Below are 24,504 nucleotides of genomic sequence, written 5' to 3'. Positions count from 1 at the left end.
GGAGTTCATAGTACATGTATAACTCTACCTTAAGTCTACCACAAAACACTCCTAAAACTAGAAATTGCAAACATATGAAGTAAAATAAACAAGATTTATTTTCCCCCTTTACTGAAGGGATCAATCCACCTATTCTGAAATAGATCAGTAAGTCTTGATATCACATGCAGTAATATGCAAAAACCAAAACCTACCTCCTACAGGCAGTCTGGGGCTACCCGTCACAAACTGAAGAAATAGTCTTTGCTGCTCACTATCAAAGCTACTGAGAATTTCAAAGAGATACTTCACTGCTCGACTAAGAGGGGAAAAAGAGAGAATTTAAAATTTGTATTTAAAATAATTGCAGTCATCTTCAGTGCAATGAATCTTCAAATACATAATTTCCACAGCTTGAACACATATAAAGGTTATTTGGATGCGCATGTTCTATTGCCAGTATTTTTTTTTTTTTTTTTTTTTAATAAAAAAGAGACCAGCACCATATTACCTGTCATGTGTATAACCGTGATCTGGCCTGCAACACTCCATTAATGTCTTTGCATCCCAGGTGTCAGTTTTGCTGCCACACAAGAGCTGCTCCAACTATAAAATAAAAAAAAAAAAAAAAAGGAATTTTTCCCTTTCAGAACTCAATGCAGAGTGAGTATTGTGTTTTGATTACTACTATAGTAGCAATAGTATCCTAATCTGCTTTTTGGAATACCTTGCTTCAAAACGACCTTAGTCACACCAAACAGCCTCCCTCCCCACCCTGTTTTTTGAATGCAATAGCTTTAGCCAAATGACAGCCTCATTTGCTCAATCCGCCTTCGCACTCAATCCACTCCTACATGAGATGTGGCATGTATCTCTTAGGAAGGTGATGCAGCTGTAACAAGCAACTTACACTGGAGGACTAAAAATGCCTTAAATATTTTAATACAATTTTTACAGTTATAGAGATGTTAAAACTTTACTATTTTGAAGACAACTAGGGAAATTGAAAGACTAGATTATTTACACTTGCTTTTTTAGAAATCTGTTCTCTTCTCTGAAAGAAAAAAAGATGTAATTATTAGAGGTATATCTGTCAGACGGTAGTTTTTGATTTTTATTTCAGCTTTTCTTGCTTGTTCTTTCTATGCACATGGGTAAGCAGAGTTGACATGCTACAGCCAAAGCATTAAAAGCTTTTAGAGATGTTCTTCCAGGATAGACAAGGAGTTGTAAAGCCCAGATCTCAGTGAAAATAGTTTCTCTTTGTGAACAAAAGTAGAATTCTACAAGTTCTTTATAATCGCTTAGAGGGCTTATGAAGAGGATCAAATGGCTTGATAGACTATCAGCAACAGAACCCTACATCCCACACATATATCCTATTAAGGACAAGGTATCTTATTTGGTACAACTCCCATTGCTCTATTTAGATCAACTATATTTGTAGATTAGCAATAGACTGGTGTCAGCATTTTGACATTTCCAAAGAGAAACATGCATTAAACCATGGCAAACAGCGACAGAACAGAATCCCATCCACATCCTGTGGAAAGGAAAAGGGTAAGTATGCCACTTGAACTACATGAATTCGCTTTTTTAATAGCCTTACATTTGTTACAGAGAAAAAAAAATAGTGGTATTCTCTGCAAGTAGTATCAAGAGAAAGTCATGAAAAAGAATCAATACTAGCAGTCACAGATCTAAGCTCTAAGAAACTCTTACACTGCAAAGCATCAAGAACAAAAGGTTTATGTGGTGTATGTGAAGATTTCCATGAAGACTTCACTAACATTTTCAAAGCATGTAACATTTCTTCATGAAGTCAAAGGTGTAAGTTTATGAAGGCCAATCCTTGAAAATATAGTCTTCAAATAAACTTCCCAAAGGCAGAGTATTAAAATGTTCTCTTTTCTAGTCTGGACAACCACAGTTGTGTCTCAGTTCAGTCCACTTTAACAGTTAATGTGGTAGGTGTGAAAACAAGGCATCAAGATCAACTATCCTGTTCTTTACTTTCTGTTACTGCCTAAAACTGTAATAAAAAAACAGATTATGTTTTTTAATAGAACATTAAGGTATCATCCACATCTTTACCTATAGCTATTAAGAGATACTACAAGGACCTAGGTAGTTTCCATGACAGTACAGAGCCTGTATACATAAACAGAAGCCCTTTTCTGAGCATAGCTGGATCCACTTATCTTTAAAGAAAACTGTTCATAATAAAAAGAGCAAATGACTATTGAACACAAATCTCAAACATTTCAATTTGTGATTTAAAAGACACCGAATTTCACTACTGTGCAGCAGATGCGTAATGCTGTCAGACAGCATGTGTTAGGACCGCACAGCATTCAGTGCATACCTCAGTTCAGACTGTTCCTACGTATTTAGTCATAAGGTTATAAAAGCATCATTTAAGAACTCATACTAACCTCCTCAGGATAGAAGTACTGAAGATGACTGAGGGGGAAGACCGATTCAAACCCATCTCTGAAAGAGTCAAACTGTCTGGCAACGCCTTCATTTAGTGCCCAGAATATCACCAACTGCAAAGGTGGGAGGAAAAAGTTTATTTAAATAAAGGAACAGTAGAATGATCAAAATTGCACAAAGACTAACACTACAGAAAAAAAAAAACACCTCCATATAAGCCTAGTCATATGCTCACTACAGTTTCAGTAAAGTTAGAGCGTTAATTCATGGAGCTGTTCTACAGCATTGCCTCGTTCTGCCTTCATTTATAAGCTTGGACTGCTGCATGTGTTCTAGTGCAGTGCAACACAGTTGCAACAAATCTCAAGTGGTCTGTCATTGCAGATTAGCAAAAGTCATTTGAGTTCAAACAAGCCTCATAGAATACCCTAAGCACACAACTCAGACTAATTTCAACAACTTCACTGATTTTATTTCTGATAAAACAAAGCTAACACACAGAAATCAAAAGAGCTGGTTAAAACGATTCTATTCAACAGAATATTGCAAAAACAAATCTAAACCTACTCCAAAAAGAATTTCAGATACTTTTACAAGGCTAAGAATCTTCATACGCTTCTCTCTTTAACACTGACCATGATGCTTAAAGGATTTGTTGCAATATTGCAATATTGCATTAGTTTCTCCTCTAGAGAAACATGTAAATTCCTTTTCTAATATATAGGTAGAGGAAATAACTTTTTTTTTTTTTTTTTTTTTTTTTACTATATTAAGTGTTTTAATCCATATGGAAATGAGGGGAGCCGGGGGGGGATACCTTGATTTTAAGTCATTTTAAGAATCATAAGGCAAAAGACAGTAAGACAAATAGGGTAGGTTTTGGGGGTGAGTTCTTGCTTGTTTTGGTATTTGCAGTTGCTCCCTCAGGATTAAACAGACCTTCCAAAGAAAACAGCACATACTTGAACAACAATCCTGGTCACCTGGGCAGGAGAAGAGGGGAGCAGGGAAGACATGACACAAACGATACTAGATTTCTTTTCCACAACCTGCAGTAAGTACTAACAACCACTAGGTTCAAAAATATTTTATACATGACCGATTGCATGCAAAGCTCACTCTTGTCAGTTAGTGCTACTGACTATCACACTAGCCTTGGATATCCTCAGCTGTAGCAGGAAATGAAGACTGGTTGTAAAGGAGGATGTCAACACACAGCTTATTTTTAAGTGTCTTAAAAGCTCTGACCTGTAAAAAGCTTTGGAAGGCCTCTAATGATGCACCTGAATATGATCAGAAAAATCTTATTGATACTGCTGGACTGAAGCACATAATTAACTCTGTCACAATATTTAAAAGTTAAGTCCTGTGGGAAGGTAGAATGACAACTGCAGGAGAGGGAGAGAGATGCATAACGGGGAAGGTTATTCCAGCTTTATGAACTACTCTCAATTGTATTCCAAATCAAAATGACAGTGTCCAATAGCAGTGCAATTGATGCACAGGAAACTATGCAGAATACTTGATAAATATACTGTTTCTATATAGCAATTCATCTTAATTTTGATATAGATACCAATGTTTTCTCTGATTACTTTTTATTTACCATCAAGTCTGTACTACTAATTAACACCATCTAGTTTAAGCTCTCCTTTAAGGCCTGAATATAAAGACAAGAATAGAAAAGCTATACAGATGTCCTTTAAAGAAAACAGTCCCAAAAGCTAGCTGTTTACAAAAAGCAAAGTTTATGTAATGATCTACTTTTCATTTAAAATGTCAGATGCCTGCAATAGGACAACTACAGGACATCTGAGATGCCTGTAAGACTCTCACCATATTAGACACCTGATACAGGCTGCCTAGAGGGAAAAACTGACTGCAAAGTGTATGCAAGTCAGACTTGAAAGTAATCTTTCTTAAGCTTTCCTCAGTAAATCAGGAACACAAATGTTGTTTCTGACAAAGTCTGCAAACAGTTTTATATCCAAATATGTTTAATCCTTTAAGCTCTTCCTGAATACCAGACCACACTTTGAACAAAAGGTGATGAGAACTGGCTGTGTGTAACAGCTTGAATGTGGAAAATTAACTGGGATTATTCATTATTCAGCTGTGAAAACTATGGAATAACTTCAAAGTTTTTAATTTATATCCAACAGCTTATATGGCCATTATCAAAACACTTCTACCATAACATTACGTATACAATTTTATTATTCTTTGAAATTGTACTTGAAAAAAATCTCAGCCCTTTGAGTAAAACTGGCAGCAGACTAGCCAGGCAGAAAGTGTCTTATTTACCAATTGGAATAATGCATTTTTATGATGCAGTCCATTATTCCTATCCCCATTCTGCTCATGCCTTCATGTTATAGTATAGTAAAGAGAGGGGGGGACAGGAGGGAAGAATTCAGTACTGTTTTTAAACCTAAACCATTCAACTCTATCTTTAGTTTTTCTAGGTTTTATGTCCCTTCTAACATAGGAATCGATTAAGATGAAGGTATACAGTCAACTTATTATGGCACTGTATTGTTCCGTTCTGTCCATTTTTATTTTTTAACACTGTTGCCTTGATTTCTACTCGCAACTAAGCTGGTATTTTCTTAAGTCTGTCTCCAAGAATTTCCATTATTACTGTAAAGGCTCAAAGCCCACTCAAGTGTGGTAGTAGGTTCACTATCATACAGAAGCATGAAGACTTGTTAAAGATTCTGAAAGCCCACAACTCAAATTAACCCAATTACTACATTATTTTTAATCCAAAAAAGCATGCTTCTAGGTATTCCTTATACATATGCCAAACTTTTTTGTACTACAGAATTTACAATTAAGGTGAACTGATTCAGAGTTTGGTGTTTGGGGTGGGTGTGGATTGCTTTCTTCCTCCCCTTTATTGTAATAAGCTAGTACAGAGGCAATGAGTAGGAAATTCTTCACTGTTCCCAGTTAATGAGCATGAACTGAAACATAACGAAATGAACTGCTTTGGATTAAGGTGAGGAACAATTAAAAAATATAGTCCTAGCTTTGCTTGTTACATACTCTGAGGTATTCCTCTAAATTATGGATGGTGACTGGCGTGTCTTTTCCCCCTTTTTTCAGCTCTATATTAGGAAACCCAGGGAGTGTGAAGTCCAGCCCTAGATCTTCCACTGAGCAGCCATTCATAGTCAGAGCCTCCAATGCATACTGTAGACTTTCTTTGGTCTAGAAAAGTTGCAAACAAAAAACAGTGAGAAGAATTCATTAACATCAACTTATCCAAAAAGTTATTACTTTTAAAACAATTTTGACAAACATTTCCAGAGAAGTATTATTGTTAATATGTTACAGTACTCCTTGCTTTCCTCTGTATTTTTCAAACATAACAGTAAGCCAAAACAAACCAAATAAACCATCTCAAAGGATAAGCCTGAAAGATCTTAACAGTAGGATTTTCTCTAGCAACTCTGGGATAATTTTAACTTCTCACATAATTATTTAGAAAATACTGTTGCAAGAGAATGAGATGTGTAATACAAGAGTTCTTAAGCTGTTTTTTCCTTACAACAGTGAATAGCATTCATACTTGGCAGGCATACTGCCATTTTTCAGCTTTCATCCATCAGGTTTCAGGTTTCTCAAACTCTTGCTGAGAATTTAAAAGTAGTGATCAAGGAGAAAGTGATACAGTGAGATGAAGAGGAACAAGGGCCCACAAGCTTGCAATACCTTCAACTAGTAACAAAGCAGACACATTAAGAATAGAAATTAGGTTATTACCACCTGAATTGATTAACACTGGATGCTACAAAAGAATATGCATTCCACAAGTATTTTTATCACCACTCTGTAAGTGTTATTTATAGCTAAGAGTTGATAACCTTGTGAAAAAAATTGGGATTCCTCTGCATCTGTAAAAACTTGTTCACATGTGAAGTCAATTTATACCATTTCTACATAATAGCTTTTTCAATGGGAAAAAACACACACAAAAGGCACTTTTCAAGAAAGCCTGAAAGACTGATCAAACCAATAAACCCAAGCCTTTTTGAATGTTCAAGAAAAAAAATAAGGATAGAGCTTTTCCCCGATACTAAAGTTGGTAATCTTTTCAAGATGAACCAAAAGGAGACACTCCCTTATACAGGCATCTCAGTTCTAGCCACTTCTTGCCCATGTTTAATCACACGCAAAAATTCCGTAATAAATTTCTAATGTTAGAACAGATTTCCTAGAACAGATTTATCATGAAGTCTACAAAGAAGACCATTATAATTACTAGCCACTGAATCAGTAACGTTAAAACTGCTCCTTCTATTAAAAACATTATCAGTGCTACCCCAGTATTAAGCACTATCATACATTCTCAATTACAGCTACTTCAAAATCCAAACACATATAAAGATGTACTCCTCCTTCCTTAGGTTCACTTTCCCACCTGCGTTTTGTCCTGTTCAAGTCTTTTCTTTTGTCTTACAATATCTTCAAGGTGATATATTGATTTGGCTACTACTGGATCAATACTGAACAAGTCATGTGACGTCAAGGAAGTTTCCTGCCGTAACATCCACTTATAAAAAGGAAGTCCAAGAGGAAGGTCCACCTAAGAATTGCAAAAATGTATTGCTGAACTGTTAGTCTTTTTAAACTATTATCTTACAAAATTTTTATCTCTTGCCTAGATCTAGAATATTTACTAATTCATAACTCTCCCACATACCAAAACACTAAGTGTTTTTAGTTGAGGTATTTACAGTTGAGTAAATACAGATGGCTGCCTAAAGCATGTCTTAGAACATCCACCAAGTTAACAGCTGCTATAATAATTATCCTAAAATGATCTTGAAAAAAGATTGAAGAGATAGCAACGCAAGGCAGACATTTGCTTTTCCTTTTTTCATAGTCTTAGGAGTTACTGTAAAGATCTTCAACATACACTATCCTTTCCCCCTTTTCAAAAAGGCTCAACTGCGTTTCTTGACCCAAACTGCTAAAGATGAAAATCGCAGAATAGCCTAAGTTGGAAGGGACCCACAAGATCACCAAAACATTTTCATAGGATTCTTAATGATACTTTTTCCCTTCAACAACTGGGAACTAGAATTCTTATCTAACCCTTTAGTATCATGTTTTCTGTTTTAAGCTTACCAGTCTAAAATCCATGATTGCCTTTGCCATTAGTTTTCCCAAAAAGCGGAACTTCATTTTAACTTTTGCAATGTGAGCTGGCTTGGCAGTTCTACCAAAAGGAAGTGCAAAAAGGCCTTGAAGATTATGAATATACTTGGTACCTTCCTGGCTTCCTGTTGAGAAAGGGTGAGGGGAAAAAAAAGTTCAACATACACATTGCTAGTTTCATTCTGGACAAGTTTCAAAAAGCTATCAGGTAAGTATCAACTTAGAATTTCTTGTAAGATTATAAAAGAAAACATCCATAGACTTAGAATCAATTCAGTATCAAAACAACACCGGTAGCTCAGGTAGTAAAGCATTTACCTTTTGGATTGGCTAAAGTTACTTCTTCTCCCCTCCAAAGGCCTAAATCCGCTCTCTGTAGTTCCTGAGATACAAGTGCATAGAACTCTAGTGTAGGGCCTAGGCCTGTGCCAACCTTCAGAGGGGAAAGCAGGGTGCAGGGAAGGGAGAGGAGTAGGGAGGGGGGAGAAAAATAAGTAAGTAAACAAGAGTCTATTAGATCACTTTGAATATCTAAACCCCAACTTACACTGAGAAAATATAGTATGTGACAACTGCACTGCAAAAAGCCTCTAGAAAGTATAGCTATGCCAACATTTACAATACAATTGAAGCAGCTTAGGAAGACCACATATTGGAGCAAAAAATAATGGAATAAAAGTATCAACCACCTAATGATCATATTATAGAAATGTAGCTGTTCCCCAGAGTTAGAGAAAATATACTCTTCAGAATAGGATTGATGAGATTTAGCATAACAAATCTAAGTTTTTCCTAGCAACTAAGAATCATAGCCAAGTGAAAGAGGGATAATTAACAAAGTTTTGTAGCACCAGCAATGATAAGGACCAAGAGTCTGACCAAGTCATTCTAAGGAAGTTGTAGCTTTTTGTATTAATCTTCATCAAAAAGGGGTTAAATTAGACTGCATTGACATTACTTACTTCATTCTCATACTGGATTTCCAACATGGCTCTTGAACTGCCTAGATCCTGCATCACAGATTCTGCCTGTTTCAACAGCTCATCTCTGTTCACAGTGCGCTACACATTAGAGAAGTTTTAAGTAGTGAAATTACGTCTGTAAGTCCCAGTTCCCAAGGCAGTTACAACAGGAAAAAGTTATGCAAGTTTTTTCCACCCCATGCTAGTTAGTTCCACAGTTCAACAATTTCTAAGTTAATACTTCTATAAAATAATTCTCTCCTAAATAAAAACTGACTAGGAATAAAACATTCAATTAAAAATGAAAAACACTTCACAGTTGTATATATATATATATAATAACTTAACAGGTACTACTCCTACTAAGAATCTGGCAGCAGGACTGTAACACAACAGAAGTGTTGTAATGTGCTTTTACATACCTCAAAGTAACATGTTAGAACCAGACTAGAGATGCCCAAGTCCAAAAACTTAAGGAAATAATATTCTGTTCTGCCCTCTCGGATTCTCTAGTAGGGGAAGTGGAAGGCTTCTAAGAGAACACCACTAGGATTCATGGTGGAAGCTATGTTCTAGTTGGCTAGATTCTCACTTCTTTTCTTCCAGAGATATTCAAAAACATGCAGATCTAAAACTAAGATCTGCTGTATAGTAAGGATAATATCTCTCCAGACTCAAGGCAGACACCAAGACACTCTCCATTAAAAATAGTCATGGCTTCATTTCATCATGTTGTGACAGTATTCTCCCAGCATAGAAGGATAATGTTGCCATTTATTCAAGTAACACTGCCTCTACATCCTATAGGCTGAATTTCAGAGTTTTACCTGAAGCAAATCAGGGGTTTACAGACAAACCTACAGAAATATCACTAACATAACCTAAAATTTGACATTCATTCCTGGTGTATAATTTCAGAAACTGTAAAGATTCCACTTCCAAATTAGGCTGGTTCTGGAAAAGCAGTGTGGAGTATACTGTAGTGCCTTCTGCCATCTAATGGCAGATATCTAGAAGACATTGTGCTTTCAACACTGGGACTTGGAAACGAATGAAAACAAGCCTCCCCTTTACCTGTATACTACCAAAAGTTGATGTCTTAAACTTCTCACAATGATATTCTTAGAAACAATAGCAAAATTAACAAGTCACTCATTCCATTTTTGAACAATATATACCTACTTTTTTCCTGTCCAGTCGTGGTGCCACTCTGCTATCCTGAGAATCTGACTGATTGATTTCTGGATTAGTATCCAGTAGTCTTTGCATGGCTCGATCACGATCAAAAGCAGTTACATAAAACAGCATTTGCCGGGTATCAAACGGAAAGAAAAATGGGCTGTAAAGAGCATTGGATTTGTTAGCTGAGATTTGACTAGCATCTGTGGCTACAGTTTAAAACACAAATGTAGTAGCCCTGAAGCCAGTGCTTTATTAAATGCTCTGGTAAAAGCAACCTCCAAAGAAAACCCCCAGGACATGAATTAGCTCTGGGGAATGCACGACAATGCTTATGACCAAAGTATAGAGATGGGAAGTTAAAAAGGCATCACACAAATCCAAGAAAATTCTGAACTCTTCCAGGAGATACCAACTCCAGTACTGTACCAGAAATTAAGTATTTCTTTACTTGTTGAAGACTGCTTTGCAGTTAGGAAATCTGATTCAGATAAGAGATCTTAAGATAGCTCAAGCTCCTGTATTTAGAGGAGAAAAAAGGGAACCAACCTAGAAACAGCACAAGCACTCTACCTTTCATCATTTTCGGAAACGCTTTAAATGATCTGTAAAAGACTACCAATTAGAGAAGCTTCCTATTTGTCAGTTTTACTATTCTTGAAGACCTGTGCATGTTAACAGTGTAGTCCTCCACTGACATCACAACTGAAAAAATTGTTTTATGGAGTAAACGCTACAGATATTTTTATAAGAATATACACTGATAATCACTAAATTTCTTCATAAAAATTCCGGACAATAAATTATTAAATCGAACCACTGAAAATTAAAAGGCTAAGTAGTCTCTCTAGGGTTGAACTTCCAGTGTGGCTTCAATTAACATGCTCGAAAAAAAGCATGAATGTCAATCCTGACTTCTCATTCTTTCAAGCGCAAAAGTCTTAGAGCTTATAACATAAGAACTTGATAAAGATCTGCATTTTATCTATTGTTTTAAAAATATTTCCTTTTATACCATATTGAATGTGCTAAGATAAATGCAATGAAATAAGAGTCATTACACAATTTAACAGGAGAATAAATGGTACAAAGAACCACATTTCTGTTTCAATCAGAAAGTTTTAAACTGCTCAGGAATTCTCTTAAGAAGTTGCCCAAACTTTGCAGCCAGTCTAACCATCCACGCTTGGTTTAAATTATGCAGCAGAGGTGTATCATCCAAGCCTCACTATGCAACTTAAGACTTGTTACTACACTTTTTTCTCCCCCAGTACTTTCAGAAGTGAAATATATGCTGCACCTGGGTTGCTCAGCCAAGAGGCCTACTGAACTCAAATTAGAAATACTACACAATAAGTCATTCATACCATGTTTTTCCAAGTTCTGTCAGCCAGGTTGGTATGTTTCCTGTCATAATTACCAAAGGATCCTGAAGCTGCCTGTTTGCTTTTGCTGTCAGTTTACTGTTGATAAATTCTGATGTTGGAATAATCTCCTTGCAGATTGCGTTCTGCGATGTTAAAGAACAGGATATTTTTAGTTAAAGAAACATTGGGGAAAAAAAAAGTCTTTCTACAGTATTTTAACATTTCCAATTTGCTTATCACATGAAAAAAGTTTCACTGCTACTTTAGCAGTGAATAGAGTCTGATTAAAAAGACAGAGTGAGTAGGTTTCTACTACACATTTTCTTTCCTGGATTAATGATATTTTTGAACTTGAAGAAAGTAACATGGAAAGCATTTAACATGCTAAAGCATACATGACTGACTATATGAATTCGTAGTCTTCATCAGAAGTTAGATAAATAGGTATGGGAAAGAAGACAGTATTTACATTGTTCTTTTTTTCTGGTTGGTTGATTGCAGGGCAGGGTGTAGGATACAGACCAAACAGAGGGAGAAGGCTATTTTATGGTGTTTCTGGACAGCTGTTTGTATCAAGTATGAAAGTGATTTTACAAGTGCTATACTTACATCGTACAAATAATACCAGTATCGACTGATAGCATGTAAAACTCTCAAAAGAAGAATAACATCTAATGAAGGATCTTCAAACGTTATGTTTTCAGGTGGAGAAGATATGAGGTAAACTTCTAAAGGATTTAATACCGAAGGGCATACACCATCTAGCATGAAAAAGAAAAACTGTTATCAACACTTATCAATCAAAAGTCTCCCTAAGATTTACATTAGAAACCTAGGTAGTATTGTCATAGGGTATTCACTCAACCAAACAACTTCATTAGACCATTCATTTAGTACTACATGTTTAGTTTTAACATCAACATTAACGTGTGCTTTCAAGGAAGCTTCTTGTACTACGTACGCTTTAAAATGTCTCTCTTCCTCCCTATCCTTTCAGTAATTTCACGAGTTAACATACTACCACAGCAACACACTCACCGTGCCACAGTTCATCATGCTTTTTAGAATTTCTAGGTGAGGTTTTTGTTGGAGCAGTTTGTGCTCTTCCTCTTTTACCACCAACGCAGTCCTTACTACCATCTTCATCCTCTCGCACAGGTTTGTACCTAAAAAGGTAATTCAAAATTAGTATTGCATATATGGAAGGAAAAGTTACAGAACTGTTAGTTTGACTACCATAAATTTACTTCAGTGCAAGTTAAAGCTGAAATAAAAACTTCAGTTCTTGAGTTATATTCAATTTTTCTTTATTTATATCTCTCTCTCAAACTGGAGAGGCTGTCCCTTGATTTCTCCAGCCAACTTACCAAATGGTATGTGTTTTTGTCCAAATCCCAGCTCTTCCTAATGGGTTGCTTTCATCATCCGTAGACTCCCTCTCCTCTTCAGCTTGCAAACTGTACTGCCTAACTGCTTGATACACAGTCATATTATATGGCAGCAAGTGATCTCCAATGTAAAATTGCAGTCTATGTCTCACATTCCCTGAATTTAAGAATTGAGCAGCCTGAACAAAACAAAAACCAGAAAACCACACAAGTTAGGAAACTTGTTGCTTTCCTTTAAGCTTCTTTCTATACCATCCCCTTCCCTTACCCACAAAGGGTATCCTTACCAAAGATTCATCTATTTCTTCATCTGACCCATCATCATCACTATCCTCATCATCTTCTCTAACTCTTCCATAACCTGAGAAAAGAAAGGAAAAAGACATACTTACTTGCTTTTACACAAAATGTAGTAATGCTTTTGTACTCCTTTATAAACCCCACTTCTTAAAACACTTCCAAAACACGTAAATTCAAAAATGTAAGGTTCATCCATTTTAGAACAAATTTCAGTATTTTTCAAATATATATATTTCAAATTTGCGAACTCCCCAAATTATAATCAAGTTCACTATCAGATTGGCTACCCTACTGTTATTTAGATAGAATTGTTTACAAACAGGAAATGTTTGTCCCAGGAAGAGGCAGCTTTATTTTTCAGCCTTACTCTACCCCCACTGTGAATGAGATACATTTATAAGTACCTCACGTTTGTCTTCAGCATAATCCTCAGAAGCTTTTACAGACTTTATCTTAACCAGCAAAATACACACAATGACAACATAAGACAAATACCTCTAACTACAAGGTATCTTTCAATGGCTTGTACCAAAGCCAGAGGATCAATCTTCACAGGTCCACCCTTCCACTGTTTCACATTAGCACAGTCTGGGTGTCTTTGCAGCTGGCATTTTAATTGATGTGTATTGAAGAACTTTAAAGCTTGTGATCCTCTGTTAAGAGAAAAACTCAAAATAATTTGTGAAAAAAAGTTGCTACACAAAGAATCTAATAACCATAATTGCATTAAAAGTGCATTAAAATAGGCTTATACATGCATTTAAGAATCCACTTGTGTTCATTCACAGAGTATAATTTCTCATCTTATTTCTTTAAGAACAAACTATGAAGAGTCAGATAAACAGGTGAAGGTTTTTATTCTAGAAGAATTCCAGAATCTAAGTTGGACAAAGTTTTATTTCCAACAGAAGCCGCATGGTTTAAGGGAAAGTCCAGTCCGAGGTCTGATTATAATATGGCCTATACTGCCCATCTTTGAGGTATGAAGTTCTTCAGTGGTCAGCTGATGCCACAGAAGAGTTAGAGCTGTGTTTACCTGCAGTACTATGAGGATGGGAATTGAGGATGGAAAATGCAAATCTCTCTCATGTTTTTTAATGACCTAAAGAGACAAACCAAGACCTTCTCTGTTTTTTCTTGCCAAGTATAGTTTATATGCATGTTGCAAGCTATCAATACTCAAGCTAATAGTTCTTACTCAAACCTCTTACTCTTGTGCTGCTTCTGTTTCCAGGTACTAGTGAAAGACTACCAAATCTTAATGCCTCAAAATCTTAATTGACATAATCTACAGTAAGACTAGCAGTCAAACACTGCTGCAGTAGTCTGACTTTCCACATTTAGTATTCTAACAAAAAGTAGCAGAATTTTTCTTTTATGACTAGCAAGTGTGACTTTTGTAGTTATCCCTTTTTATAAACATAGTGCATATTAGGAAGGATTAAGATTACAGAGCATACACTATTTGAAAAAGCTAACACCAAGAACAGTAATTCCTTCAAGTATTAGAAAACCATATATTGCATTCATCCCCAGTAATTTTTATTTAAGTATCACTAAACAAGTACTGAACTTCAGTGTACATTATGCTACAGCATGAGGTTCTAACACACCTATTATAATGGATGTTCTATCACAACTGGGGATAAAATGTCCACTCTGTCTTGCTACTTGAAAAAGAAGTTTATGGCACTTCAAGCTTTAAAAGGGAAGGAGTGTGGAAAATATACATATGCTCTGAAAACTATTCTTTAATTTTTGAGTAGTCCAAAGAATATCCATATAATTAAACTGAGCCTTCAGGTAGCACCAAAAATACTCCCAGAACTCGCATGCAGCCTGTACTCTAGTAGACTTTCTAGCTGCTATACACTGAATGAAAAATAGTATTGATTTACTACAGAAAAGTACAGAAAATAAACTGCAGAAATAGGTTTTCAGTAGTTCAAGTTTGTTACTTAGAACATAAATATTTAATAGGATTCTAAATTTAATCTATATTAAGATCTATATTAAGACACAGGACATGTCTACAGTTATTTTAAACTATGACAGCCAACTGTTATCACTCAATCTATTATCATCCAAGAGAAGAGAACCTGTCCAAATAAAGTTGAGCACTGTAACACAAACTTGCAGCAGTTCATCACTTCACTAAAAAAAGTGTTACCAACAAAGATTATGTCTTTCTAGTGTTGGTTACATGGGGACAAGGAAGACGTGAATTTTTGAAGTTTAAGTTCAGTGACTGCATCCATCCCCACTCTAAGGGGGAAGTAGTTTCGGACTGTCACCAAAGATCTGTTTAAATATTCAACCCCTCTCTGAATAAAAAGAGGCAACTGTGTAACTGCTTTTGTCTTTAAGAGGGTCAGAATTCTCCATTACCTCCTGGAACTTTCAGTGTTGGTTGAATCAAGGCTTGGCAAACAAAAGCTTCCAACGGAACTGTTACCTGAGCATTAATCCTTACCTGCTCCCTGTTCCATTTCCACTGGGGAAGTCATGCACTTTGACCGGAAACTGTTCCATCTGACTGAGGCAATTGTTCATTTTATGGACCAATGCCAACAAAGGTGCATTTTCTAATGGCTCTAATCTTCCAAGTGGCTCTTCTCCAGGAAGCTGGAATATATTCAAATGTTTTGGTTACATGCTTCAATTAATGCGCCTTCAATAACTTTCAACACACACAGTACACAAAAAGGTTAGAACTCAGTGCTCTCACTTAAAGTACTAGCAATATCAGAACAACTAGACTACATAGCACATGAGACTTGTTTCAAGAAGGCACTTTTCATTTAGTTTAACAATTAATGCTTAAAATCTGTAAGGCTATTAAATCTAACCAGGAGCAGGAAGCTTCACTGAAACAAGGTATTCTAAAGATTTTTGTTCTTTAAAGACACAGAATTCTGTGTAAATTGTAGTGTTACATATCTTAGTCATAAACAAAGCATTCCTTATAGCACCTCAGAGTTAAGGTCATTGCTGAACCTCTCCCACAGTCACGTATGTACAACTTAAGAGAAAGAAAGCTAAGAATGCCCAAGTAAACAATAAAACTTACTGGAGAGGAAAAAAATACGTGAAGAAATCTTTTTAATCTGATATCCCTGCTTACAGCATCTTTCTCACTTTTAGATGTCAAATAAAGCAGCAGTTGTTTCACAAATCCACTGTGCTGGATTTCAAATGAGGAGACGTCAGATTCCGAGACAATGCTACGGATTTCTACAAGGCACTCTGTTCCACCATCCACCTGAAAAAATATGAAGATATTTTACTACCCAAGTAATAAGGGATTAAGAAACACTCTCCTCCCACCACACAGAAGAGCTCTTACAGGGAAAAAGGTTTCTTTTTAGTAACTCAATAGAAGTCATGACTGAGAAAGTAAATTGAGGATAAGCAACTTCTCTGTTCAAAAGTATACATTAGAGGTAACTATATATACCACCACCACCCCCGGCTTTTAAAAGAAATGCAGGGTCTTATTTCTGTCTCCTGCAAACTAAAGATGAGCTCCAAACAAAATGCAAAGAAAAATAAATACTTGTACGGTACATCTGTGTGGAGAGAAGGAGGTGGTAAAGTTTCATATTCTAATGATTCCTTAGGTCAACCTAAGTCAACTGTTTAGTCTAAATCTTGAACTTGTAAAGTAGCTATTTGTCAAGGATCACAACTGCCTGACAAGCAAGGCTCAAATTCTTGAAATTCTACTACATTTGGCCCAACCTGTATTTCTTCTGTCCTTTCAGCTAAATACTACTAACCACTCCACAGCCCCTGCCTGAAGTTCTGACTACAAATTATGTTCTTCTGCAGGTAGAAAGTCAATCTCTAACACTTAACTGCAGAATTTTTGAATCAGAAAGAAAATGCTTGAAGTGATACATCACCAGGAACAAACAATACCACTGTTAACGCAAGTCATTTATAATAAAAGATAATGTGTCAAAGGTTATATAGAAATTAAAAAAAAAAAAGAGCCACAAGTTTAAGAAACATTGCATCGTTGCTTAAAATAACGAAAACTACAGTTAAAATATTGGCCATATTGTCTAAGATGGCCAGCTTTCCTCTAGACCCACGGCCTCCTCTTAAGCACTTGTACTGCTTCAATTCCCACCCCTTTCAAACAAGTCTGTCACTTCTAACCTGGAGGTTGAGTTGTTCAGTTGCAGTGCAAAGTCTCTGTAAAACATTTAGTGCAGGATTGCTTCCGTCCATGTTTTCAGAACTAAAGTAACGGTCTACAAATTTATGGGCCTGCTCCTTAATCCAGCCCTTAATTTTTTCTCTGTAAAGAAGCATATACAAGTCATTTGGCCATACGCTTAGCATTTGCATATCTCAATATTACAAGTAACAACAACCAGACTACTTCTCTCCATGCCTAACAACAAGCATAGATAACAAGCCTTCCCTTTTATTCAAATGTAATAAAGACATTTTATGCTGATTACTTGTTGCACACATTTTTTCCCAATTCTCCAACTTTTCATAGCATATAGTAATGTACTAGGGAAAATAAGTTACTTTTTCTTCCTAAAATTCTTATTAAAGACTGGGTCGGGAAGATCATCTAGTCCAAAGATCTAGCTCAAACCCCCTCCCCCGTCATGCACAAAGCCATCTTTCACTAGATCAGGTTGCTCAAAGACCTGCCCAACCCAACCTTGAATACCCTGAGTGATGAATTCACAGTTTTTCATTCTTTTCCTAGAATTGTTTTTAACAGTGCTTACCCCCAAAATATCATTGATGTGCTACCTAATCACCTGATAGCTTTTAACAAAGTGGCTGCACCTAAAAATCATCTTCACAGTATGTGTATTTTGACTTGCATACCTGTTATTGGAAATTGTATCCTTGGAAGCAGCCCTTGCAAGACCACTTACTCCTGCTGTTCGTGCTGGTTCAATGTTATTACTGTTAGACTGTGTGCTTAATCTTCCCCATGTTTTAGGATTTAAACTTGCCAAGAAGGAAGATTTAGGAGATTGAGTAGTTGTAGGGCTTTTAGCTGTAGAAAGCAAAAAAAAATTCAGAGGATCTCCTAGAATCAATGTTTATTAGAGCTAGCACTGTTGACAGCTTATAAGCTTACTTTCAATTTAGGAGTTAGTGTCACATTATGCATATTTTACCTTGATTGTCTACTTTCTCATCATCTCTTGGAGGAGAGTATTTTGGTCTCCTTGGCCCTCGTTTTGGCAGTCTTTTTCTCTTTAGAACATCACTCAGTCGTCTGTCCAAATTTAAGAATAAAGTATCATGATTCCATCCGTCACATTCATAGGCATACCCATCCTTTCCATTCAAGATGCATCTACCAGATATATCCTCAAGGATATAAAAGGTTCCAATCCATAACAAGGGGGAAACAAGGGAAGAACAGACAGAGGGGGCCTCAACTCTAATTTAATGGGAAGGACAAAGTGATTACTCCATCGAGAAAGAAGGGACTTGGCTTGCTGTCACCCCTGGCAGTCAAATACAGACAGGAGTACCACTGAATAAAGACATTTGAATTCTGAGGAACTGTCATAACTGTTCATAACATGTCGTCATTCCTTTATTTGAATGCATTTAATACAAAATATACACAAATTATTGAACAAACAACAAAAGACACTTGACCTGCTTGCCCCTTATTATTAAGTTACGGATGACTCCTCCCTCCAGTCCCCAGCAGAAAGGAGCCACACACCATAGCTAGCACTTCTCTGAAAGAATCCTCTGAAAGAATCCCTGTCCTCAAGAGTTACATGAGACTACAGCTGTTGCTCTTGGCATTCTCCAGTCTCTCCCCAAAAAGCATGGATTGTTTCCTACCATTACATCATATGTATCAGGTCACTAGTTTTTGTTTGGTTGTGGTTTTTTGTTTCTTTGTTTTAATTGTTTGCTTTTTAAAGCATTTCATATGAAATGAGTTAGAGCTACTAATTGGTCACTTCAACACCTCTTCATTTTACTAACTTGAGAGGAAAATACACAGCAAAATGCAGCTGATACTGTAGCAGCCCACATCAGTCAAGATTATTTTTTTTTGAAGAGAAAAGATCAGATCATTTGTTCAGAAGAAATAGCACACTTACCCCTGTGGGCTCAGATCCAAAGAATCCTCCCGGCTGTGTTGTAGGCTGGGAGAGCCCAAATCTGCAGCTGCATTACTGGCAGCAGTGGCTGTTCCAGTACTTATTGTTGTAGTGGTACCCAGCGTTCCTGATCCATTAGTGCATACTTTTGGTGGGCTTGTTAGCAAAGCCTCAGACTCTGCTAAGTTTTTCACTTGGTGCATCACTCCTTCAAAAAAGAAGTAGTCTTTATGCTTGGGGGGTCTTTGGGGCTTTTTGAGGGGGAGGTTGGGGATTGTGTTTGCAGAGACAGAAATAGGTTTAACCTGTGGTTTGACTACTGCACCTTTTGCATGCGCACATATTTTAAAAGCAGATTAATTCTTTCTGAAAAAAAATTAACCTACATAGTTTAAAAAGAAAAGTGACAACAGCATTAACAGTGGCTAAAAAGTCATAGTAGCTTCAGACTCCCCACCTAAGATTCATTCATTTTGTCCAGTAAGACTACCCATGTAACTTCTGCTAGCCTTCTCCAGCCTAAACTTAAGTTCTCTAGCATCTAGTAAGCCTGTACAAACTTGTTTCAGATGTCAGAAAATACATGTGTCTCCTCCAGAGCCTTGGTCAGCTCCTCTCCAGTCATGAGGACAGCTTACATGGATTTGCCTTTATTGCACTTGACAGATGGACTTGTTACAATTTGGGGAAAGGGGATTTGGACACACACCCTACCCCCAAAATACTAACTACAGAGGGAGGGGCACAGAGGGGTACAGGAGGGAAATAAAGAAAGGATTACCTTCTCTTCTGAAGTAAACGCTAAAAATGTCAGGTAGCTTTTGCATTAAGATTTCTGCCATCTGCAGGGCTCCAACTACTATCTTAAGGTCTTGACTTGACAGCATGGAGGCAATATGACTACAACAGATGATTTGTTAAAATCAGGTTTGTCGTTTTTAAAAAAAAAAAAAAGAAAATCAAGCCAGTTCATCTTGCATACGCTCTCAGTATTAATCCAAAACAAGCAAATTTCACTGCACTTTCAGAAGAGTTATAAGTAAAAGACAAAGTTCTTCTGCCACCTAAGTCACTTATGCCAAGTTTTTACATGTGGCACAAAGGAAAGTAGTTTAGTTTTTCAAAGGTGGTACAAAGTTTTTCAAAACAAGCAGTCAGTTTTCTAACTGCATCCTTTTGTCTACACCCCTATCCTAATAGTATAGCAAGTAGGGGATGTTTCATGAATAGAACTGAACTTTCCAGCATATTGCCTGAGAAGTCTGTTATTGTTCAGAATATTACCTCAAAATTCACCTTGCTACAGGCAAACTTTAGAAATTAGGAAAAACAGTAAGTAGTAATATTTGACATAACTAGTACACAGAACCATGTAAGTAATAAGAGTTTCTATTATGGAAGTCTACAGTCAGCCCTACTGCAAAATCTAAGATTAAAAAAGTCTTGAGAAGCTAGGCAGACCCAGCTTTGGGCAAACAAATAAAAGGATTTATAAAGATAAAAGATAAGTCAATTTGAGCTGTAAGATCCAAACTAGTTTCATTTACAATTTTTCATGAACCTACCTTGAAACAGCATGGTTTTTCAGCACATCCTTCAGAAGTTCAGCATCAGCAAAATAAATTATCCTAAGTATTGCTCTAAGGCACTTGTGTCTAACAGCAGGTCCAGCTGAAGAACTATATACTTCATAAAGGACACCAAACAATGTTTTAATAAAGGATTTTGCCAGTTCTGGGTCTTCTTTCATTAGTTGTGCTCGGGCATCATCCTTCTTCAAATCTGAATGTCCACCTGTGAGAAATTGTGCAACAAATCACTGCATAGTTCTTTGCATCTCTGCTCCAAAGTGCTTGTTTTTTGTTTGTTTTTTCTTTTTTGAAACTGAAAAAGTTTAGATCTTGAACTGAAAAGATATGCTAATCTAGTAAACAAGAGTCGAACTGGTATCAAGAACACAGCTACAAATCCTCTTCTTCCAACAATGCCAAATTGTGTTTATTCCATTGTTATATATTTCTGTGCCATAGCAAAGTTTTTTGTTTTTTTTTTTTTTAAACAAAAACAAAAAGTATGAACATTGTTTCATAAAACTCCAAGCCAGGAAACCTCCCCGTCCCCCAATTTTTATGCATTTTCAGTCTGCTGAAAAGGAGGTTCATACATTTAAAATAACGTATTTCAATTTGAATGGTTGTAAAGCTGTCTTCCAGTTATTCAAACTAGTTTGATGTTCCATAGGAACAAGAAATGTATCAAACAAGAAATGCATTGGCCAATAAATTGACTACTGTATACAGCATTAGTTAGATATATATAGCTAGAGATACTGGATGTCTCGTAAGCTATACTTACTAGTGTTTGTATTGGCTAAAGGGTTTGGTTTCCGCTGAATGGCACGTGCTGTTCCAGTATCCTCATTTATTTGCTGCATAGAGTTAAAATCAATAGTATAGACACGCCCAAGTGTCGACAGGCTTATTTCATCCTCACCCACCTGATGAGCTGCCTAAAGACAAAGTAGAGTTTAAAGGTAAGAACAAACAAAGAAGAGTTTAAAGTTAAGAAAGCCTTAGCAAAAAAGGAATTCATACCAAAGTGGTGAGAGGCACAACACAGTAGCAAAAACCAGTGATGGACAGAAATACAATAAAAACAGTGATTAAGCATTCAACAGTTACTCCATTACTGAATACCCAGTGCTACATTACAGCAGGATGTTTGAGAAATTCATGTGCTTCTTTCTCAAAAGACGTCTGGTTTCAAAACCACAAAGAAAAGCACTCAGTTCCCTATACGACTTTTAAAGAACATCACCACACAGATATACCTCTATTATTCGACTATCAATCCTGTTATAGGGATGCCAGAGACCCCTGTCATCTCGCCACTGCCATATTGCGCCATCGGTATTTTGTGCATTTCCTTTCTTCAGCATAGTATCGACAGCAAAGATCCCCTCTTTTGGCAGACAAGGCATCAGTTCACTGAAACGATCATTAAAACAGCATTTTACTAGCAGTATACAATGAAGTCCATCTGAGCTGAATGCTCTTTGCCTTCATTTTAGAGTTACAGAATTTAACACCTTTACCAGATCCAAAAACTTAAAGTAGATAACTTACCAGATAAGAGAAGTAAGCTCATAAAGTTCTTGAGGACTTCGTGGAACAAGGTCAATTTGTTCTTGACAACTCCCATTTGAGGCTCCACAAAGGAGAAAGTGAAGAGTTTCTGCAATATCTGTAAAATTATTATTCAGATTGTTCACACTGGTATACAGACTCCAGCTTGTGTTGAATGCTATATAGAAGAAATAGTCACTGCCCTAAACAAACAGGCAGAATACAACGTAGGACAAAAAACATCTTTCTAGACATTACAAAATGTGTGTCTGTTCTCTGACATGGGGTTTGTGGGTTTTTCATTTCCACCCCCCACCTCCCACTTCTCCTTTAAGAGAAAGCAGTGAGTGGGGAATATCACTAAACACACAAGGCAGGGAAGAAAGCAGGGGAACATACAGGGCAGTTGAAGTTGCAAGTCAAATTTCACAAGATGAAAAGAAGGAACAGAGAGCAGACCAAAACAGCTACACAGCAGTTACTTTTCATTATGTTTTCCCTTTGAAAAAGCCCTTAAATCACATTTCCCCTACTTACTAAATATTAAATAATTATATAATTTGTGTTGAAATAAAAGCAACTTGCAGAGTTAATACAGACTCAGAAAAGATCAGGTGAGCATTGCAGTGACAACAGCTAGAAACAGGAAAGGGAGGTAGTGGGGGGAACAGAAAACAGAACAAATACTTTCAATGGGATTAACTAAAAGTTTTGTATCCCAGGAGCAGCACAGTAAGAAAGAAAAAGAACATATTTGTTTAATCAAGTGCTTAGAGTTCCATCCTAACCATAGGCACAATTTTAAGTAGGCCCCCAAGACACGAAAAACCAAGAACTCACTTTGCTTCATAAGTTGGACTGCAAGTGTCGGACAATTGGAGCACATTAAGGAAAACATGCGCACCACCATGATGAACATTCCTGAGCTCAGGATTGGAGGCGTCACTACCAAGAGTTGCTGGATATTTGTTAACAAGTCCTTGGAAGCAACCTGTTGGAGCAAGTTCTTCAGAAGAAAACAAAATCAAAAGCATTAAGGCGATTTCAAAAGGTAATCCCTTATGACAGACAAAGGAAGGAAACAAACAAACCCACCCCACCTGCAGAAAAAAACAACACACACACCCCCTTACCTCCTCATGCTGGAAGTTGTCCACTAGCCGTGCAAAACAGAGACAAGTGCTTTCAACAGACTTTTTGTCCTATTAAAAGAAAACATTAAGAATTTATTTGAATTAAACAATTTTAACTTTCATTAGACTAGGCTGTCATGAAGACATTCATAAAACATCTCAAAAAGAACAGTCAGATGGTCTTTTTTCACCCTCTGCCAACTAAGCAGCATTGTTCAAATTTCTTTTGGTGCAATAGTCATTATGAGTGCCCATTTATTATCACAGCAGCATTACAGAATAGGCAGATCTTTAGAGTTCCGTGATTTAGAACCAACTACTTGAAACTATTGTGCAGGAATAAGTGTTGTTTTTTTCGCCTTTTTTTTTTTTTTTTTTTTAAAAGAGCGAAATTCATCCCCAAGGTCAAACCAGCAAACTAATCCTCACAGCATAACATTAATTGAAACTCAAGCTTTCCAGAAGTAGGAAAGAACCTTGCAACTCCTTTATTAGGAAAAAAAAGAACAGCATTACTACAAGATTTACTCTTATTGATGAGGCAACAAGTAAGGACAACAAAACCACAGTCAGTCATGCTCTCAGTTCAGGTACCTTACTTATCTCATTTTACAAAGTTAACATGGGCGTCATGAATCCTTACAGCACAGTTAGAAAAACAAGAGCCTCATACGCACACCGAAGTATCACAGCTTGACAGTATAGAAGCTTTAAGTTAGTTAGCAGATTGCAAAGGCAAACAATACACAGTAAGAACTAGGTATCTGGAGGTAGCTTTATACTCCTTTCTTTATACTCCTTTCAGATCAAAGTGAAACTTTCTGCTTTGTAATAGCTTCTTACCTGATGGGTTAACCTTTGCGTAAGCAGTGGCAAAGAGTCTGCCACAAAGTGAAACTCATCAGGTGTTATACTCTGGCAGCAGTTGGCAGCGATAGCTAGTGCATTCCTCTGTGCATTTATACTGAAGAATTCCAGATAGAGCAAGCAGTCTGCCAACCCACCCTATAACAAAACAAAGAAATGGTTTTTACTCTCAGTAATACTAAAAGTTACTGAAACTGATTTTCTTGCTTCATCTTCACAGAGCTTTCAGACCACCCATGTGGGAATTGGTATGTCGAAGTAAAGGACGATTTCTTTCATACTTACTGCCTGCAGAATGGCTTTACTATGCCTGCGTGATAACATCTCCAGGGCTGTCAGCGCCTGCTCCGCCACATCAATGCACTGAATAACTTGCAACTAGAATAAAACAAGAGTATTTGTAGATCAATTGTTAAATCGCTTTGTAAAGACAGTTTTCTTCATTAACGTTAGACTAAGACATGCTAATGCAGCTACGCTGCTAGCGGTAAC

General features: G+C 36.7%; 1 protein-coding gene across 14 annotated transcripts in view; it reads right to left on the bottom strand.

The window, feature by feature from the left end:
- The window catches only part of TRIP12 (thyroid hormone receptor interactor 12), a 75,177-nt gene that overhangs the window by 1,245 nt on the left and 49,428 nt on the right, over positions 1–24,504 (bottom strand). For 11 of the 14 annotated variants that reach the window (XM_084529612.1, XM_084529617.1, XM_084529606.1 and 8 more), the window contains 30 exons: positions 24,298–24,390; positions 23,989–24,150; positions 23,146–23,214; positions 22,853–23,018; positions 22,013–22,130; positions 21,718–21,874; positions 21,243–21,396; positions 20,453–20,681; positions 19,669–19,787; positions 18,888–19,095; positions 17,934–18,034; positions 17,635–17,809; positions 16,942–17,083; positions 15,848–16,039; positions 15,251–15,402; positions 13,273–13,445; positions 12,765–12,838; positions 12,457–12,656; positions 12,128–12,255; positions 11,699–11,850; positions 11,090–11,232; positions 9,726–9,882; positions 8,544–8,642; positions 7,900–8,014; positions 7,552–7,706; positions 6,842–7,006; positions 5,464–5,628; positions 2,415–2,528; positions 491–585; positions 195–298 (listed from right to left, as the gene is read on the bottom strand). In XM_084529612.1, the coding sequence (XP_084385738.1) occupies positions 195–298; positions 491–585; positions 2,415–2,528; positions 5,464–5,628; positions 6,842–7,006; positions 7,552–7,706; positions 7,900–8,014; positions 8,544–8,642; positions 9,726–9,882; positions 11,090–11,232; positions 11,699–11,850; positions 12,128–12,255; positions 12,457–12,656; positions 12,765–12,838; positions 13,273–13,445; positions 15,251–15,402; positions 15,848–16,039; positions 16,942–17,083; positions 17,635–17,809; positions 17,934–18,034; positions 18,888–19,095; positions 19,669–19,787; positions 20,453–20,681; positions 21,243–21,396; positions 21,718–21,874; positions 22,013–22,130; positions 22,853–23,018; positions 23,146–23,214; positions 23,989–24,150; positions 24,298–24,390 (4,276 nt within the window). The remainder of the gene's footprint in view (positions 1–194; positions 299–490; positions 586–2,414; positions 2,529–5,463; positions 5,629–6,841; positions 7,007–7,551; positions 7,707–7,899; positions 8,015–8,543; positions 8,643–9,725; positions 9,883–11,089; positions 11,233–11,698; positions 11,851–12,127; positions 12,256–12,456; positions 12,657–12,764; positions 12,839–13,272; positions 13,446–15,250; positions 15,403–15,847; positions 16,040–16,941; positions 17,084–17,634; positions 17,810–17,933; positions 18,035–18,887; positions 19,096–19,668; positions 19,788–20,452; positions 20,682–21,242; positions 21,397–21,717; positions 21,875–22,012; positions 22,131–22,852; positions 23,019–23,145; positions 23,215–23,988; positions 24,151–24,297; positions 24,391–24,504) is intronic. The other 3 variants (XM_084529616.1, XM_084529610.1, XM_084529619.1) reach the window with 2 other exon arrangements.

This window comes from Aythya ferina, assembly GCF_964211825.1.
Source record: "Aythya ferina genome assembly, chromosome: 9".
NCBI lineage: Eukaryota > Metazoa > Chordata > Aves > Anseriformes > Anatidae > Aythya > Aythya ferina.
The sequence above is the reverse complement of the archived record's forward strand: the minus strand, read 5'-3'. Positions and strand labels throughout refer to the sequence as shown.